Consider the following 19,773-nt stretch of genomic DNA (forward strand, 5'->3'; position numbering starts at 1 on the left):
AACAATGGTCCTTGATGTCATAAAAATGGTCATCATAGATGTTACTTTTGGCTGATAACAAAATAGAAAAACTAAGGCAAAAAAGTTACAGAATTTGTCACAGCCTGATAAAGGCAACTTCTCATTTCAAAGCTTTGGTCTCCAGTACAGTGGTCTGACGATCTGACCGATCTATGTACCCTTAGACAAGATGTATTAAACTTGAGAGCGTCGTTCTATGAGAGTCACACAAACAGCACTATCGTCTTATGCGTATTCCACACCGAATATATCAGATAAATGAAACAATATTACTCGAGGTTTAATCAAACCTCAGAAGATCTGGATATACGAGACTAGTGTTGTTCTTTCTAATTGTAACGTGTAGAAGGTATAAATATTATTAAGATTGCCACCTACTGAAATAAATTAAAAAAATTTTTTTTGTTTCAGTTTAGGCAGCTGAATCTACTTCTGTAATCATAATAAACAGATGGCATAATTTTTTGGTACAGTAGCCAGTTGGCCAAACACAACTCTCACCCTCCTACTTCAGTTCTCTTATTTCCAGAGTAGGGCAGCCACATCCAAACAGGGCAATGTCTGGGCAGGGCAATTTATACCGCAGCCAAAACCATGGCCTGATTGTGCAAGCAGTTCAACTGTACAGACAATTACGTGACAGCACCTAAGCCTTGCCCTCAGCTTGAATGATTCACCAGCACAGACATAGCCTGAAGTCCATATTGCAGCCCTCAGGCAATGGGTTAAAACCAAGGTTTACGTAATGCTAGTGGCAGCAGAGCTGTCAAGTGAATTTTGATATTTTGAGATACTAAAATGCATTACTGTCAGAAAACCTGTGAGGTTAGTTGTGCCATTTTTAAACAATGAAATTTTTTTAATGGTTACTGATAAACCAGTAGTTTAAACTTTTTTTTCCATAGTTAACAGGTATTTCTCCATGCTCACAGGTATTACACTCTGGTAGAAATAGCATAGCCTTCATAAGGGGAATTATTGTTATTAACTATAATAATAGGGCTGGGATTTCACACCACAATGGCAATAGATGCTGTTGCTTTAAAAATACTAATTCTTTCCAGATGTTGATTTCCTATCTAAGGCACTTAGGTTAATACTATGAAAAGACCAATATTTTATCATGCCATCTTTGCTGGGCAATATTTTGAGGCTATCTTTGGTAAAAATATTGCTTTTGCCCATACAGTCTATAGAAATGCCCCCCAAAAAACCCTTTATTTTCTTATTGCTTCTGAAAGGCACCAAGGCATTTAAAATCAACAGAAATTTGGCCAAAAGGAAGGCACACAGAAGACCAGAAAACATAAAATAGTTCTTTCTAGCACATCTCAGGATGGCAATGAAAACTTCTCCAGGTGCAATGCAGGGGATGATTTTACAGTCTCTGTGCATAAGTACTACTCAGGAGTATAAACACAGAGAAATCAATCAGGTAACCCATCAGAGTAACAAGCAGTGCTCATCAGGAGCAGGTTTCGGAAACTTTGGCATGCATTCTCTAAAGCATGTCTTTTTAACAGACGTAAATTCATCTTATGACCTTAAAACTGTTTATAAGGAGGCTACAAACTGGACAAAGGAGAGGACCACTGAAAGGCATCTCCTTTGTCTCAGGAACTGTCAGTGGTGCAAATTAGACTGTTAAAGTATTTGGATGATGGAGTAGACTTCCACATTACCTTTGAGGCCTGGAACAAGAATTTGAACAGAGCAGGACTCCTCTGCTATATGTTGAGGATATCCAGATCTTAGCAGTGACAGGAAGGCAAGGCTAATTAGAGTCACCAAGAAAACCAGATCTCTCTTCATAATGAGCACTTACAGGTCAGTGACTCCTAAACAAAAGAATGAATAAACAGTTATAAGAATTCCAAAGACTTTCAACAGTTTCTGAACAAATACAGCATCCTATTATGAATACAATTTATTTTTGCATGCTATAACCCACACAGCATGAAAAGAACGTGTGCAGGTCCTCCAAGCAGGTTGTATATTCCACAAACATACATGAAATGTGTAGTAGCACTTTATTTGTTTTTGGCATTAGATTGGGTAAGATAAAACTCAGAAGAATTTTAGTTAAGGATGAGATTCTGATTAAAATTCTTTGCTCTTAATAAAAATATTAAGTAAAGCTAATAACAGGCAATTCTATGTTCACCGTTTCTCAATGGTAAGCAGGCATCTGGTAAGGTCAAAGGAGAAAATCTAGTATATGGGCTCGCATTTAAAGATGTAACTACTAAGTTGCCACTTAGAGAGAATAGATACTGTTCTAAAGAAGCAATTCAGTAGGTGAGGAGACCCACCTAGAGGCCTGGGATTTCACTTCCCATCTGCCTGAGCACTGAAATTGTGCCCAGTAAATTGTTTGATACAATAGCCCTCATCTAACTCATTTCGGAGGAGGAGAAGAGATAATATTTCACTATATCATACAATGAAGATATGCCAGAGTCTTCAATAAATCCTTAAAAGATTCATCTCTGAAATATACCCTCTTCGAAGCCTACCAGTGAAATGGCTTGCCTGATATCAGGTTGTGAAGAAACGTCTCAGAAAACAGCAGTGTAGAAATGGAATATGTGTGAAAGAACCATCAAAAGCTGTTCTTAAGGAGTTCGGTAGAAATCTCTTTGACAAAAATGTTATTTATGTACTTCTGATATGTTTTTCCAGTCATTCTTTCAACAAGGCTCTGTACTACACCACACAAGCTGAAAGTCATATCACAGTTTCAGGAGAAAGCATCTATATATCATTTTTATAGCCACGATACAGTCATGCGCATCTTACAACTAGAGCAAAAATGTTGGACTAAACTATTCCCCATCACCCCGAGTCCTTGCAAAAATGAGCAAAGTAGATCCAGCACAGACGTGGAGCCAGTGTGCAGGTCTGTGTGTCTCCACGTGCTGAGGGTCTAGGAGGGTGGACGTGTTAAGAAATAGGTGCCCTTCAGTAGGGGCAGGGGAAAAAGGAGCTTCAGGGTGAGAATTAGCTGGTGCAGCAGGTACTATAATGTAACAGATGGAGCAAGAGGAGGGCAAATTGCCCTCCAGGTGCAGCAAGACTCAGTTTTGCCTATACTATTACAAAGCCCTGCTCTAATTTTAAATTCCACTATCAACTCTGGCATGTTTAATAGCAGTCTCAGCAGCAAGGCTAAATAGATGAGTTTGGAGTATAAATTACTCCTCTGAATTAGCATCCAGTTTGTGCTTCCATTATCCTCTAGGAGAAAACACAACCACACTGTGGCAGGGGGTCAGCTGGGAGCAGTTGTCTTCTCCTTTCTCATGCAGAGAGAGCACGGGCTGAGTTACAGGGCAGACAGTGCTGTCTCGCAATGCCTTACCTACACCACCTGAGTTATCTCCATACTGCAGGGCTGGTGCGCTCCACAACACACCCCACGGTTCTGGTTTACTGATCATTCAGATTTAGGACTCCAGCCGGAGTGTTTTGTGAACCTCTTTTGACCCAAATCTCTCCCATGTTCCTTTCAATGCAGAGGAAGGTGCAGCAGCAGGACCATGCCTGAAAAAGGAAGGCTTGGATCTGGGAAGAGATCCTCGGTCAAGAGATAGCTTTCTTGCTACAGACATAGTCTAAGGGGCTACAGTGGGCATAAAGCCCTAAGGAAAATCACTGGTGCTGGGTAATCCTCCCAGGATTCCTCCCAGGAGGAAGAGTGACTAATGTGGGACTTTCACAGTCACAACTTGCCACGCTGCTGGAATAGGACAGCTCTGAACTACTTCATACATGAGATTCACCAATCTCAAAAAGATCCGAAAGAGTGTGGATGAAAAAAGGAAGTTTCTACTAAGCTGTAAGGTAATGATTTTGTTTTCAATGCCTCTATATCTTTTCTCTAAATTTCAGTGTATGCTTACATGCACATTTTCACATGATATGCTATGCAATACGACATATAATAAAAAGACAAAAAATATGGAACTGTCTCCACTTCCTATTATCTTCTAGTCCAGCAGATTACAATATAGGCAGTCTTACTAGAGATGCATTTTGCATCCTCACGATATTCTTGTCAACAGACTGATGAATATTCTCTTTTCACAGCTTAGAACCTGGTTCTAGAGGAGCAACACTCACTCACATTCAGATGCTTAAGGTATTTTTTCCCTTCAAGAGTACTCAGCTCCCAAAATTTTGTTTATGCTGCCATAACTAAGACGACCGCCACCCATGTATATGTGTCTGAATCAGCTTTAAATTACCTAGCTCAGGTATTGCTACGAGAGCACATTCCCACAAAAGTACGGACTTCAGCCTGGGCTGCTTGAATATTTAGGCCACGTTAAGTTTTGTCACAATTGCAGCAATATCACTCAAGGCTTCTCAAGAGTGTAGGCAAAACTGAATTTTGCCACCCCAAGGATGAGGAACAGGCTTGGAAGAAAGGGCTCATCATAAGGGTGGACCTAGAGAAGAAAAATAGAAGAAAGGGGAAAAAAAAGAGTTTTGGATGTTTGACTTAAAGCTTCTTCTGCCATGGGGAGAAACATCTGCCCTTGTCCAGTACCTCAGCGGGAGCAGAAACCAGCCCAGCTCTCTAGGGCTCTGAAAGACAAAAATCGGCAGGAAAACTTTTGCTCTTTTGCTATTCTCTCCTGTTTCAGGCTGCTGTCTCCTTTGTCTATGCACACGGCCAGCCCTAATGCCAGAAACCAGGTCAGGCAACCAGCCACCTTAAGCCTATTTTCTAAGGTTTATAAACCACTTGATCGTAATCTTGATATAATTGAGAAGTATCAGATCTCCTTGATAGTGTTTTTCTCCCAAATACCTTAATGCATAAACCAGACAAATTACTTCAGATACATTAAGTTTGGATTTGGACACAGTTCCCCAAAAGGAGATGCATAACTACAGGGTACAGGGCGCTACATCTGGAAGTACTTTGTGGCCTAAGGGAGCCACAGTATCCACAGTAGACAGTCTTGGCCCTTTTTTGTACGAAAAGGGTTAGGACTCAAAGAACATGATTCACAACAGTCAGGAAGTGAAAGAGGGAGCAAAGAAGACTATTCAAGAGGAGATGTTGAGAAGAAGTGAGTTTCTCCGTGTCTTCCTTTCAAAGTCTTGTAGGGCCAGATGCAATGAAGACTTTGCTGTTTGAATATTCAGTGCTGGTACACTTTAAAGTGAGGGGGTCCGTGTCAAGAACAGGCTTTGCAATGCCCAGTTAGGGACCAACGCTCCATGCATGGGAAATCAGGGAGCTGTCACTGCCACAGCCGGCCAAGAGGACATGACAGAGATTTCTGCCCAAAAGTCTCATTCAGACACCTGAACATAGGCTTTTAACTCTCAGCAATAGTCAGACATCTTTGCGGGACAGGGAATCAGGCTATCCTGGACAGGAGTCATGCCCACACTCTGTTGGCCAGGAAAGCGGAGGACATGAGTCCTGCCTTAGCCTGCAGCCACAGCCCCATAGCCTGGGAGAGCGCCTAGTCCAGAAGAAGGGCAGACCAAAAGGCTTGCAAGCTAAGTGACTAAGATATTCAACTGAAAGCCTGTAAATCTAGGCAGTTTCAGCACAAGCGATGAGATATACCCCTCAGTAGCGTGGTGATAAGGATTGTCTACAGAGAAGCAGGAGATATGGATGAAATGACCTGAGACAGAAAAAGAAAGTGAAATTAGGAGGGTGCTCCGATCTCTGTATTACGGAATAAAAAGGCAGCCTTACCTCCTCTGTTTGCATTTTAGAGGTATGAGATGTAGCCAGACTACCACTGAAAAATCAAAGCCTCCAGGTACGTTAAATATTCATCTGCCTTTGCAAATTCCTACACAGCTCAAGCATGAGACAGGCACAGAGCAGCAGAGAATTGTCAGAGCCGTTAGGCAGCTGTGCACACATGCGGCAGCCAGAAATGAAGGATTTCTCAGAGGAAACTAAGCCCCTGAGAAAGCTCACTGTCTGCTGCAGAGTTCACAAGCCTTAGAGACATGGGGGATACACCCCACACTACCTTGTGATAGCCTGACTCGCACAGAAAATGGGTTGTCACATCATGACTTTAAGGGAACCATTCTAGAAAACAGCACTTCTTAGCAGTGGTCAGGTCACAACACCTGGGCCCCACAAGAATGCTTAGGAAATTATCTCAGTCTAAGAAAAAACCAATAACAGTGGAAATCTCTGAAGAGGTTGCAGATTAAATACTTTATAGTGTCTGTAACAGCAGTAAAGGGACAAATCAGTAAAGGGACAAATTAGTAGTAGATATCAAACCAGAAACACGTTGGATATCACTTTATCCACCCTTTCTTTTCCTGCTTTAAAAAGAAACATAGCTAAAATTGCGTTATACAATTGAAATAAGAGTTTGATCTCCAGGTATGTGCTGCAGTAGTATCTTTCGTTTTAAAACCCTGGAAAATTCCTTGCTGTTCTGACCTATCTGCAAGCCCTTTTGGACCTAGAGTCACAAACGCTATTTAGAAGACTAAATCCCACTGAAATTAGTCCTTAGACACAGATGTCAGCTCATCTTTTTCAAATACTATCTTAATCTTTGTCTCTGGAGAATCTTCAGCATCAGAAGAAACAATGCCAGCGAGAAACCTAAAGATGTTCAGAACTTGCAAAAGTAAGAATGCTTTTCAGTATCTACCTAGTCGTTATGAGCCAAACTTGAGGCACTTATAATGGTGACCCATTAAGTCAGCATTAGTGGAATTCTTTGGAAAAAAATAGAAGAACTAAAAGGCAGTATTTACATGGAGAAAAAAAATAGGGAAACGTCTCTATTTCCATTAGCATTGGAAATGTAGCAATGCAATCAGCACAATAATTTTAAAACAGCTTTTGAAACCTGTGAGCTTTAAGGAATCTGCCTCACTTGCTGAGAGAGAAGAGCTTTGTTATGCCAGGTTTCAAGTGACAAATCCTTGAGTGGTCGGTCATCAGAGAACCACCAAGGCTGAGAGCGCCACAGGCACCATTCAAAAACCACTCTAGGACCGGCTGTGCCACCACTTCACTTGCACCAAGTGAAATGACTTTAGGCTTCCTTGCTAGATCCATCACACTGCAGCTGGAAAGCTTAGAGGCCAGATCAGCCAGCAAACAGCTTACGTGTGATGACCCTGTAACAGCCAGGGCCATGCTGCAAGAGCTGGTGCCTTCCTGTTGTCTGTTATTTTGGGCCTAGAAGCAACACCACACACAACCTCTGCCCAGTTGATGGATAAAAATGGATAAAAAAGCAGCAGGAAAATGCTGCTTGCTGGTGTTAACGCTCAAGCCGCCAACAGCTGTAACTCTCTCTATAATCTTAAACAATTCTTGTCTGGGGTTCTGATTTCAACTCCTCTTTGTGTTATTTTTATGTTATTACTATTGAGTTGTTTTCACTCTTAATGAGTTATGATTTTTTCCATTTGAAAACAACTGCACTTCAGTCTCAAGAATCTTAGCTGCATTATCTACGCTCCAGATTAACTATGTTCTGACACACACACAAGTCTGCAGAGCCAACCCGTGTCTGGAAGCAATACAGACACATTTGTGGATGATCCTTCCAAGCAGGTTTGAGTCAGCACTATGGATACATCCATGGTATGGAAGGATGGGATGGATACATCTCCAGCATTCAACAGCTTTCACTCCCTCGACTTTTCAAGCCCTCTTCATCCACACCCCAATACCTCCCAGAACTGTCCTAGCAGTCTCTGTGTGCTCAAATACCCCAGCAGGCCCTATACCACGTCCAAACGGATACAACACGTCCCCGACAAATCATATCATTGAAATGCGAGACTGCCAGGCTGTGACACCGACCTCACATTATTTGAGGCAAAAAAAAAAAAAAAAAAGAACAGTAATTCTGTCCTGGATAACACCAGGGTCCAGTGAGTGGAGATACAGGGATAAGCTCTTGGGGGCAGGGGAAGAGTGAGAAGGGACGAGCCACCAATGCTGTGTGTACAAGCCACTTCTCATCCCGTGGCCAGAGGGCTACAGATCATATCGGGAGAGGATGCCTTTCACGCTGCAGATGAAACCTATGTCACTGACCTTTTCTTTCTTCGTTAAGCTTTACTGATAGCCTACTCTACAGATGTTTTGCGCAGCCATGCTCTTACTTTATCTTAGCTCTCCCATTGGTCCTCCCAGTTCCCCCACCTATTGTCTTGTGTAATCAAGAATCGACCATTTAGCCAGAATATAAAATGAGATTCAATGATAAAGCTGCTTAAACCACGGGTAATCATTTCATAACATTGCTACGCTTGAAAGTTAAATGCTAAGTGTTGATTTAAAGGTTAAAGCAACGGGCTTGAAAGAGAAAGAATACCTAAATGTTAATGCTGTGGGTTTCTGAAAATGAGAACCATAACTGTTGTGGTTACGAAGTCTCTGTGAAATCTGTGGGGCATGCAGCAGCATAAAGCAGAAAGGTAACACATTTCAGGTCCTGATGATGCTGAAGAACAGGGCGGTTTGCTGCAGAGGGCAAAGAAGCCAGTCTAAGCTGACTGGCAGCTAGCATTACCTAAGTCTAACTGATAGGAAATCATCGGTTACTCCCTAAAGTGCACTTAACTCAGGCTCAGTAGAGCCATTTCCTCGACCAGTCTTTGCGAGGTTTATGGGACTATTAGTTCTGACTGTACAACATAGGTGCCCTTGCCATATATAGGAACAATAACCTCGCTTTTCAGCAAGAATAATGTTTTTAAAAACTGTGAAACAAATTTTTTCCTGATGCGATTCTGCTGAAGTCGATGAGTTTATGTCAGAATTAACTTACTATTGTCTATGCTGAAAGTATAAAAACCAGGCTTTAGTAATGGTGAGACGAAAATGACATGAAAAGGGGGCGAGTATATTTTCAAAACCAAAAACTGGGGGATGGGTCCCATATGATTTCTTCCCCTGAGCATGAAAATGTATAGCTCTGTATGTACAAAATCCAACCAAAGCACCTGACTGCAAGACTAGAGGAGGACTAAAGAAAAGAGACATAGGATGTAGATTACTCGTGAGGGAAGCACAAGGGAAACATGAAAAACAAGAGACCTGACCCAGGAAAGTGGCAGAGGGATGACAGAGGGAGACATGGTGCCATCCCAGAGTGCAAATGGATGTGAGAAAAGTTTGCTTTCGGCATCCTATGCCTCACTGAGGAGAAGAAAACACAACAAAGCAGAAGCAGGTTTTGCTCCCATTTGCTCATGCATTACATACATAACAGCTAATTTTAAAGGAGAGTCTAAGAATAAAGGGAAACAGCTTGATCGTTGCTCAATCCTTCTAAATGCTGCAAGGATGACACCTCAAAAAAAAAGAACTACGAAGAGATGGAGTGGGGTTGGCAGTAAGAGATACCAGTTTATCAGAACAACTTTGCTTAGCTGCGGATCTCAAGCTGCCGAAGTTACAAGCAGACCCTCGGGCAGGATTCAGCTCTCCTGGCTTAGGTTCCAAGTCTGAGAAAATCGCCCTGAGCTCCCCCTCTAATCCTGTAAGAGGAAGGCACCTTCGCACAGTGACTCATTTCATCCTAAACCAGGTCAGACAAATGGCTCTCCAGAGGTGCCTATTCATCGCTTATGAAGAAAGTCCACTATGATTAGCTCGGACTTGTTGCTATATTAAGTTAGGTGAGGGGATTCCCATCCTTACTCATTAGCTAAGCCAATCTAATGGAGAGCTAAATGGAGCCCACCCAGCTCACCCACTAAAGCCACACATTACTCTCCCACTTCACCGATGGTCATCTAATTCCACAGTGAGCTAGTTCAGGTTGCTAAGACAGTAGAAAACTATTCCTCTTTTTGCAGGGTTATTTTTCAGATGATTTAGTTGCTTGGGTGCTGGTGAGGTAAAATGACCATCCATTCCTGTGAAAAATGTTGCCAGCCAGGGAACAAAGCGCTCTCAACAGCAGCTGAAATGGCCTTTAATGTGTTATAAAACTGCCCTAATGTGCTAGCAGTATACAGAAAACAGAAAGATGTGTAAGTGAAAGAAGTAATGGGACTAAGTTCACCAGGGGAAAAAAAAAAAGCACATAATTAAAGAGTGGGAACATTTTAACAGTAGGAAAGATATGGCAAAAAACCAGGCCGCAGTGGAAAATAATATCCAGGAAAAGATACAGAGCATAGGAGATACCACAAGAAGAGGCATTTTGCAATAGCATGCAAGTCACCAAGAGTCATGGAAATTATCCAAGAGTATTATCCTTAAATGACAAGGATATACTTCTCGGAATTATATCCTGAATATAACAAAATAACATGGCATATAAGCATGCATGATCAAAATCTTGCATTTAAACTGGGGAAGTGTCAATCCAATTTCAACAAAAGATTATAATTATTCTCAGGCTGGATATCTGCAAAGACCAAATAACATTTTACATGTGATCCCATACCGAAGCTTTAATATCAGCTCCCAGCAGCCTTCGAAAAGGACAGAAATAATTACATGGGTGACAAAGACTAACAATACCTTCAGTAAAACGGCCAAGTCTCAATGTAGGAGAAAACTTAGATCATCAATCGCAAGGAGCAAGCTACACAGGGAATGTGGCCACAGTTCTTCACCGGACAAGTAAATAGGCAAGGGAGAACTAAATAGCAATGGTGCCATTCAATATTCCTTTTACTCTTAAGGCTCAACACATTTCCAAGCATAGGTAAGGAACAGAAAACAAAAGTAAGGGAAACCTAGCAAAGCAGATCCCCAGATTAAAAAAAAAAAAAAAAAATTATGACTGTTATATAGAAATGGTTGTAGAAGCAAAACACAACGGAAAAAATCAGGTTTGTATGGATTTGACATGATTTACTAAAAGTATGTGCTGAGAAAGATATATGATGACTACATACTAAGTTCCCAGAGGTCAAAGTATTCTTACAGCAGTATGCAACAGCAGACTTTGGCCAGTCAGTCTATATTATCAGCAACGTTCACAATCCTACTTACAAGATATACCAAATGGAAGCCAGCTTAAAGAGCATTTTCAGTGGCAAACCTTTCCTAAAGCAACTCTTTTACCATGACATGTGCATTCAGAATCCTTTGCTACGGGTAAGATGCATTGGTCTACATCAAAAACTTAACAAAATTAAGAGAACACAAATGACTGCATGCAGGTTTGAGGGGCTTTTGACAATCTGATCTCATTTGAGACCAATGAATCAGAAATGTGCATTCAGAGAAATGTGAATTCAGAAAGAAACAGATATAATGTGTAGAACATAATTTCCAGATAGGGGCATTTACCTGAATTCACATAAACTGAAGATGTTACTTCCCTTATCTGCACCTCAAGATGCTTCTGTTACCAAAAGATTCCTGAGAACGACAAGTCCCTTTGGGAAATTTTTATGAAAGCTGTCCATCTAACACCCCTGAGAGATTCCTTTTTTTTAATAATGTGTGTTTCTAGGGAAGAATATAACAAGCCATGTTAAGTAAGTGAGAACTACTGGCATCTCTACCTGCTTTTCAACTCAGCACATTTTCTAAGAACATCAGCAGATGCATCTTCACATAGCCAGAATGTAACCAGAAGCCAGTTGCACGTGTATCAAGAAGCCTCACCCAGCTAAGCAGTGCTCACTTGGACCTTCAGACAGCTCAGTGCATATTTCATCAGCATTTGTACGTTACTTACAGGAGCAGGAACTATTAATAGAGCTCTGATTATGCAGCTACCAGTAAAGAAAAAAGGAGCTTCACAGGAGGTGTTAAGGACTACACTGACCTTGTCCTAGTTGAAATCCCAGCATCTGCCACTTGACTTAAGCAAAGGAAGGATGAACAACTAAAGAATAAGATTTGCCATAAAGTTATTCAGTGCTGCCAAAAAGGGATAGAGGAATTAACTCTGAACTATCAGAAACTCCAGGTATCCAACACTACACTCACGACATTTAACACCTTGCTCCCTAAAACCAGGGAAGAGCACAAATGCAATCACGTGTTAGCCCAATCTATGTGGACAAATGTATGTTTAAGTAGAGAGCTGCTCAGAAGATGGAGTAACAAAATTATCACAAGAACCATTAATCTCTACAAAGTACCTGACAGACTGGCATCAAGTACAGATGGTCTTACAAGAACGAAGGCACACGCACTGTTGCACTTGTCATATCAACTTCTCTAGGCATAACAAGCTGGAATTGCTTATGCAAACTTGACGTGTGCCACCCAGAAACTAACCTCAGGACTGCAAGACACGGAATGCTGAACTGCTCTCTTTTCAGATAAAAGGGCTTCAAGATAACAATAAAACTTCCCCAGCACTTGTAGAGAACACTAATTTTTTACTAGAATACCAATAGTTCTTGTTATACCCATAGTGTTGTAGAAGCGGACGTAGCAGTGGATACAGCCTGTGTAAAAATGAGCAGTCACTCAAAGCTATTCTGGAGCAATAGTGAATGCCATCTCTACTTATCTGTCTCCACAGAACTGGTGAAGATAGTAAGGTTCTCTCCACATACGACTCTCAGACAGTTTATACTAAAATAGTCTAACCTGAATTATTCTGGAGACATGATGCAGAGACATGAAGGTATTTGGAAACTGACAACAATTCACACATTCTGCCTAGGAAGAATATCACAGGGACTCCACTGGACAAATCAGGTTCCTATGCACTATTTCTCAACAAAACAAGCCAAGATTATCTGCGAGTACTCTGCGAAGAAATGTGCCTTGTCCTTTCATGGATTGCCCGTGAAAATTCAAATAAAAGGAGAATGCAGAACTGAAAAATCTATAATTTTCTCTTAAAAATTTAATCTTCAAGATTATGTTCAGCATTATTTAGATGGAGCAAACGTAAGGAAATAGTTACATATATAGGATTTTAAACTAATTTTGAATTATGAAATTGTAAATTGCTACGTGTGCACATATTTATGTAGGTTTGTATAAAAGACTTATAATCAAAAAAGGAAAGCAGAGAGTGATTATAGAGTTTTTGACACTCCACAATTACAGGAAAGGTAATTCTAATGCAAAGGCGTCACACAGCAAAGGAAGTAAACGTCTGATAAAGCAGTTGGTTAGCTGCAGCTCAAAACACAGCTCTTGTTATGTCATCTCACTTCATTGCTGAATTGATTTTAAGCTGCGAGTTCATTGCACAGCCAGAGAGGAATATTGCAAATGCATCTGTGTGCACTGCTGACAAATGCATCACCCTAGAGTCTTCACAGCAACATGAGAAGTGCTTCTCTCTGCTCTACTACATGCTCCCAGTATCTGTTACCTTAATATTTCTTGTATACTAAGTAGTCAGCCTTCAGAGACCTGTTTGCCCTTTAACACCCTTCTGAAAAGAGAACTCAGTGAAAGATATTTTTCTTCCTCTATATGATAGAACATTTTTTGCTGCTGCTTGTGCTAGGCTTTCACTATAATCATTTGATATTTTTATTTTGATCACACCATCCAACATTGCCAGATTATTCAGAAATTATTATTTTTTGAAAGCTCTTTATTTCAAATCCCAAATATTAGATAATCTCTTTTAAATCCTTCTCTGATGATAATCATAATATTCTACTTGTATTAAATAACGTCCTTATAAAACTCCCATGCTTTCTTGCCTCAAGTCTCTGATAAAATCAGTAGTCTTTGGTGTACTAGAATCATTTCAAGTAAGAAGTGCTTGTGAAGCCTTTTAAAGCTGATGCAAGTTGTTTTGGTGCCTTCTTCAGTGAAGGTGAACGATCTATCAGTTTCTCAGCGCACTGCGTTCTTTAGGAAGCCAAGCTGCACACTTCCTATGGGCTTTGCTGTTCAGCCCTCACGCAGCACGGAAATGAGAAAAGCGCTCTCAGCATTTAGAGCAGATGGAGACCTAATCAGCCTGTGATCCATGGTCTCTTGGAGGCCCATAGACTATTTCAAAGGGGTCCGCTAAAAACAATAAATAAAAGCAAGCTTATTGTCAGCAAGTTTCAATACTTCCTAAGATCATCAACACCAGCACAAGGGAAATTGGAAGGATGCAAGTAAGCCTGAAACCCATTGAACTACCAAACCAGAAGTCTTAAGAGAGCTATCTGTAGGTTTTTTTGTTGCTGTTATTTATGCTGCTTCTGCAATTAGTGTATATTAACAACAGCTTCAAAAATCACAGTGAGCCACATATGAGAGCAAAGAAAGTTGGATACCAGGAACCCAAGCACAGGCTACAGGTACAGCGTGACTCCCAAGCTCTACCACCACCACCGGTCAGTCACAGTTAGAGCAATTTGTCTCTCCGCTCTCCCTCCTTCACCCACAGCCCCTGCCCCAGCACCCCCAGACGAGAGCTACCTAAGGCAGCACTGACAACAGTACTGTTGAATCTGTATCTGTGGCCGCTTCCTGAGTCCAAAACATATGATCTAAAACCTCCTCCTAACAACTCAGCCATCCTAACAGGCAGGAGGCATCTACGATTTTCTCAGAAAACTTAGGTGCCTTACTGCACAGACCAGAAATTGTCAACATCTTGCCTGAACTGTGTAACAAGACACGAGGCTCTCATCTAGCCCATTTATGCCCATTTATGAGATGTGTGCATGCTCTTTCAGACAGCCTGTCCTCTAAACACACCACAAACACAAACGTTAACAAAAACCACTGCCATTCTCTTCCAAAACATGATGGCAAGGTACTTCTTGTTTGCACACTAGTTTTTTACAGGAATGCTCACGTTAAAGGAATAGACTTCCCTGGACTGTTTAGACAGCCTTTGTTGTTGTTGTTGTTATTATTAAATAGGTATCAACATCAGAATGTGTTTTGGGAGCTGGGGACGCAATCCTGGATGTACAGTGGCTCCACTTCAACAAGAGAAATGTCTGTATTCAAATTATTATATCGCTTAGTGATGAGGACACCTTTCCAACAGATGGGAGATACAGATTTAAAAGCTGTGGAGTGAACTGACTGCAGCTCTTCTGCTTCCTAGGTAAGTGCTCCCAGCCAGTATCATGTAAACACTAGTCAACTTTTCAAAGATAACTGTAGAAAACTGTATTCTCAAAACCAGTTTTCAAAGTCAGTTTTCAAAGTATCCCAACCCAAAAGACCAACAGGGCACATACATTCAAGATACAGTTCCAGCTTCTGTAATCCTCATTCCCGCAGGTACGGGGCACCAGGAGTGGTGCAGCATGCTCATCTGCTCCCGCACCCAGCAGAGGTGACCACAGAGGCAACCCTCTCTCTCTCAAGCATTTCCAGTGCGGTGCCTTGGCCATTACGCAATTTGTTGGCTGTTGTGAGTCACTTTGTAGGCCCTTCAGTGTCCTCCCATCACTCAGCAGAGCGCTTCAGCATGTAAGCATTGGGGACTCTTGGTGTGGAGGCAAACATCTGACTTGCAGCATTGCGAAACAGTTTATTCATGTCCAAATTTCATTCGGGTGATTTTTTCAGTGTAGAAGGAAACCAATGTAAACCCTAAAATTCCTCACCATCTGGTTTACTGCTGTGTTTTGGCCTCCAGGACACATTATCTACTACCTGATTCCTTGGTACTGTTTTGAAGAAGCAGCATCCAAATACTCACAGCAGCTAAGGATCCTTGCATGCCAGTAAACAAGAGACTGGTCAAGGGATGAACTTGAGCAGATCAGCCACAGTTCACTTCTCCCCTACAGACTTCTTATGCAACTACAGGCAAATTGTTGAGGCCTAAATCTTTCTAAGAGGCAATTAGATGGCTGAGAATAAGATAAGAACTTGCTGGATTTTCAAAAGCACCGCTTGCTAAAGCTGTAGGCACCCAGGAGGTTGTTTTCCTCCTGACTTCTTAAGAGTTTACCTTGCTCTTAAAATCCAGCCTTACTCCCTTGTAGCTTCAATTCTCAATTTAGAAAACAGAACACTTTTAGTACAAAAGTTGGCAGAAGTGTTAACAAAGTCTTAAGAAGATTTTAAAATGTTCTTCTCTCCCTTCAACAGGTTTTTGTGCGGATAAAAACATTAGAAAGCTTGCAAGACTTTTACTGACACATCTGACCTTGCAGGGTCATACTTCTAAGACACCTAGCAAACGCGAACGCATGTTGCCCACACGCAAACGAAACTGAAGCGTCTTACCTTTAAGAAGCTGCCCACCTCCCAGCTAGTTATCGACTCCTGCAGTTCATTCCTTAGGACCGTGGTCTTTTCCTGTGTCACTGGACTACATTTCCCAAGACACACCATAATGGTCCTTCTCATCAAGGGAAATTAATAAACTCTTAAGTCCCTGACCATAGGACCTTACGTTGTCCAGTTATGAAGCCTAGCCAGCAGTGAAATGCAATGCAAAGCACAGCTACGGTTCCCAGGAGACACTATATTTTTGGCTAAAGTCTTCTGGTTTTCAGCCAAAATATTTTGACAAAAGAACTAAACTATCCTGGAAAACTGACACTTCTCATAAAAAACTATTTGGTCAAAAGGCTTCAAAACAACTCTGGTTCAAGAGTTTTTTTGGCCAGACCTAAAACTGACTACCACGGAGCTTTAGAAATAATGTAAAATCAGACTCAGGAATCAGAACAGCCCTCAAGATAAAGTGCAGTTTGTAAATTACACCGCAGATTGCTGCCTCCACAATGCAGTTTGCTGCTGGCTGTAGGACCACACCATGATTAAATGCCATTTTGACTATGAATTTAATTTATATATTCTCTTCACTGTATGTCTCTTTAAAACATTAATTTCATTTTAATAGGTACATCTAACAATTTCCTGAAAGATGATCCAAACATTCTTGAAAGGAATAGGCAACTTGAAAGTACTGCTTCATGGCTACTGTATTTGTATGCCTTCTTTATGCTGCAATCAACAGAAGCGCTAATAAAGTTTTACGGATATTTCTAACGTGATGTCACAGAAGAAAAGATCTTAATGTCATTCTGATAAATGATAACTTTAAATCAGTGTTTGTTTTATGTGCTCTGATCTCTGCAATTCCTTTAAATGATCATGCCTGTAAATATGAAATATTCAAATACAAAAGACCAAAACATCTCAGCCACTGAGAGCAAAATGTAGAAGGAAAATTGTTTCCTGCAACATTTTCAAAATCTTTCAAAAGGTGAGCGTCAAAGTTGGAGCACTTTCAGTCCAGAGGCTTTTTCTATATCACTGTGTGGCAAATGAAGGCCAAGGCTACATATTTCGTTTTTCAGCAGTCATTTGATTTTGTTGAAAAACAGTCCCCCTTCTTTCATTGCAAATATTGAGCACACATGTATGTACACACAGAGGTCAGAACAGAAATGCACAAGTCCCTGTATGAATCTCATTTTTTTCATAACCTATGTCTGAAAAGCAGGCATCTGGCCATCTGATTAGTGAAGTATGGCTTACTCTCATATCCCAGCTCATTTGGACCAAGATTTTATTATCTTTACATATCTTTAATTTTCACTAAACATTCCTGTTTACTACTACTTGCAACTTCATTTGGTTTTCACTTAGTTTACTCTTAGTTACCCAAGGTGTAATTCTAAGCCCTTAGTGGATCTTCTGTCATCTGCTTCACTTCTGCAATTTCATCTTCACTCCTTGGTTTGCAGCTGTATTAGAAGCTCACCTTTACAACAGAAAACAGCCAGCTGCTCAGGAACAGAAGTAGAGGAATGGAGAAAAGCACTTAGCATTTCCAAAATTAAACTGAGATACTCGTTATCCGTTACCAGGAACCACAACCCACTAATGAACTGCAATATGTTTCAGTTGTATGAACATTTAAATTCATATACTGTCTTATCCATTCTTGATCAAAGCAAAGAGCACTTCCAATAGCATTTCTACAGTTTCAATACAAATCCCGCACTGAATAGGAATTCTGTGATCTAACCCACATGAGTCCTTCTAAGCAGAAAGGTCCAACACTGTCTCCTAAAATAAGTGAGTGGTTATTTTCCTTACCTTCCCTTACTCTGCAGCAATTGTCAATCATATTTTGCCACATACAAGACAGCCCCCTAACAAATACCCGGATTTACTTCTCTTTGCAAGTTTCTGAACAGTGAAAGTAAAAAAGTCTCTCTTACCTTATGGTTGCTGAGAAAATGGGAACTGCAGAACACACTGTGCCTGCAGGGACACTGCACAGATGAACCTCATTGCTGCTGTTTACAGAAGTCTGACAGTTTTTAATTTGAAAAGAGGTTCCCTTTTGCTTTTCGACAGTTCAACAAATCAGACAAAACAGTTGCAAGTGTTATCTGTAAACAGCTTCCTGTTTGAAATAGATCAGCTGTCCTGCAGGACAATAATTAGGAAAGAAGTGTGGGAAAGCTGAAGAGGTCCATGATGTAAGCTTTTTATTTTGGGAATGTACTTTTTTGGGAATGCACTCATGCTCTCCCCTCCTCCTCTCTAGCAGAGAACCCCTTTTTAACCATTTAGATCTACTCAGCTGCAAGTTACGCACGCACACTATCCTGGGATAGCACTTTTCTTGCTTTGCTTTAATTCCAACAGCTGACACAAAAACACACCAAGTGCAGCACTGACTGTGATCCTCTTATGTGGATAATAAACATACTCTTTCCTTACTGAAATTCTCTCCATTCTTGCAACTGGCTACAGCATTCTTGGCTTGTTGAGTAAAACATGCAACTATTTCAGAGCTCAGTCTCAACGCTCCACAATAACATAAGTGCTAAGTTATCCTCATGACAGGATTCTTCAAGGCTGCCTCCTTTGTTTTTTGTTTTTTTTTGGTTTTTTTTTTTTTTTTTACCTTTTGACATCGTTTTCTGTGTCATTGGGAAGGGGGAAAAAAGGGGGCATTCAGAAATCCTTCATGGCAGCTTCTAGACTGCTGTACAATTTTGCTTTTTGCTGCTAAACAAATGGAATGCTTGGAGCTCTGCATTCAGGCGGGAAAGAACTGAAGAACCAGTTGATTATACAAAGCTGGATTTAGAGAACACCTACCCCTCTTGGTTACAGCAGTCTACACTTTTTCGACATTTCGATATTACTGGCTTCACTTCTAACTCCTATGGCAAACAGAGAGTACCACTTATGTCTATACCCATTAGCATCCTCTGAAGAACAGCTAGTATATTTGTAAGGCTGTAGCTCTGTAATACACTTTTCCAGCAAAAGTGGCTTACAAATCATCTGCCCTCCCCAAGCTCATTCCTCTGCTTGTGCCACTGTTCACCTCTCTCAGTTTTTCCAACTATAATGTCACACTCTAAGCAAGCAAGCACCTAGCGGACCTGGAGCCTGAGCAACTCCCAGTGCACAATTTCTGATACAAACACCAGGATTGTTACTAGCAGAATAGTGGGAAATACCATTTCCATCTTCCACAGTATCAAGACCTAAAAGTATTTGGACCATGGAACCAGAGACAGCTGCAATAGGATCACGTGTGTGCGTGTGTTCTCTTCTTCATTAACGTTCTGATCTGCTATCATGGGGGTGCAGGCCTTCTCCATTGAGGAGACCACACTGTGGCGGAGGTTGCAATGTAAGTTGATGCTGTACAGTACTGATTCACTCTTTCCCACCTCCTTCTTCACAACATGTAGGATCCCCTCTCCCAGCAAGTGTCCCTCCCAGACCTCCCTTTCTCCATAGCCCTAGAGCATGGAACCATCTTCCCCACCATATCTCCCAACTTCAGTCTTCATCCCACCACCCCACCCCTGCTGAGCAGGTCTGCTGATGAGGGAAAGGTGCTGTTGACAAGGGCAATCTCCTGGAGGAGAACATTCATTTAA

At 41.2% G+C, this 19,773-nt stretch overlaps 1 protein-coding gene across 5 annotated transcripts in view; it reads right to left on the bottom strand.

The window, feature by feature from the left end:
- COLEC11 (collectin subfamily member 11) overlaps positions 1-18,364 on the bottom strand; it is a 39,047-nt gene extending 20,683 nt beyond the window's left edge. Inside the window, exons 1-3 of one of the 5 annotated variants that reach the window (XM_068937246.1) lie at positions 18,085-18,136; positions 17,522-17,621; positions 1,704-1,859 (exon numbers count right to left, since the gene is read on the bottom strand). In XM_068937246.1, coding sequence (XP_068793347.1) covers positions 1,704-1,833 — 130 coding nt within the window. In that variant the 5' untranslated portion in view covers positions 1,834-1,859; positions 17,522-17,621; positions 18,085-18,136. Of the gene's footprint in view, positions 1-1,703; positions 1,860-17,521; positions 17,644-18,084 lie in introns of all 5 variants that reach the window. The other 4 variants (XM_009667450.2, XM_068937245.1, XM_009667451.2 and 1 more) reach the window with 4 other exon arrangements.
- Between the last annotated feature and the right edge of the window lie 1,409 nt (positions 18,365-19,773).

This window comes from Struthio camelus, chromosome 3 (assembly GCF_040807025.1).
Source record: "Struthio camelus isolate bStrCam1 chromosome 3, bStrCam1.hap1, whole genome shotgun sequence".
Lineage (NCBI taxonomy): Eukaryota > Metazoa > Chordata > Aves > Struthioniformes > Struthionidae > Struthio > Struthio camelus.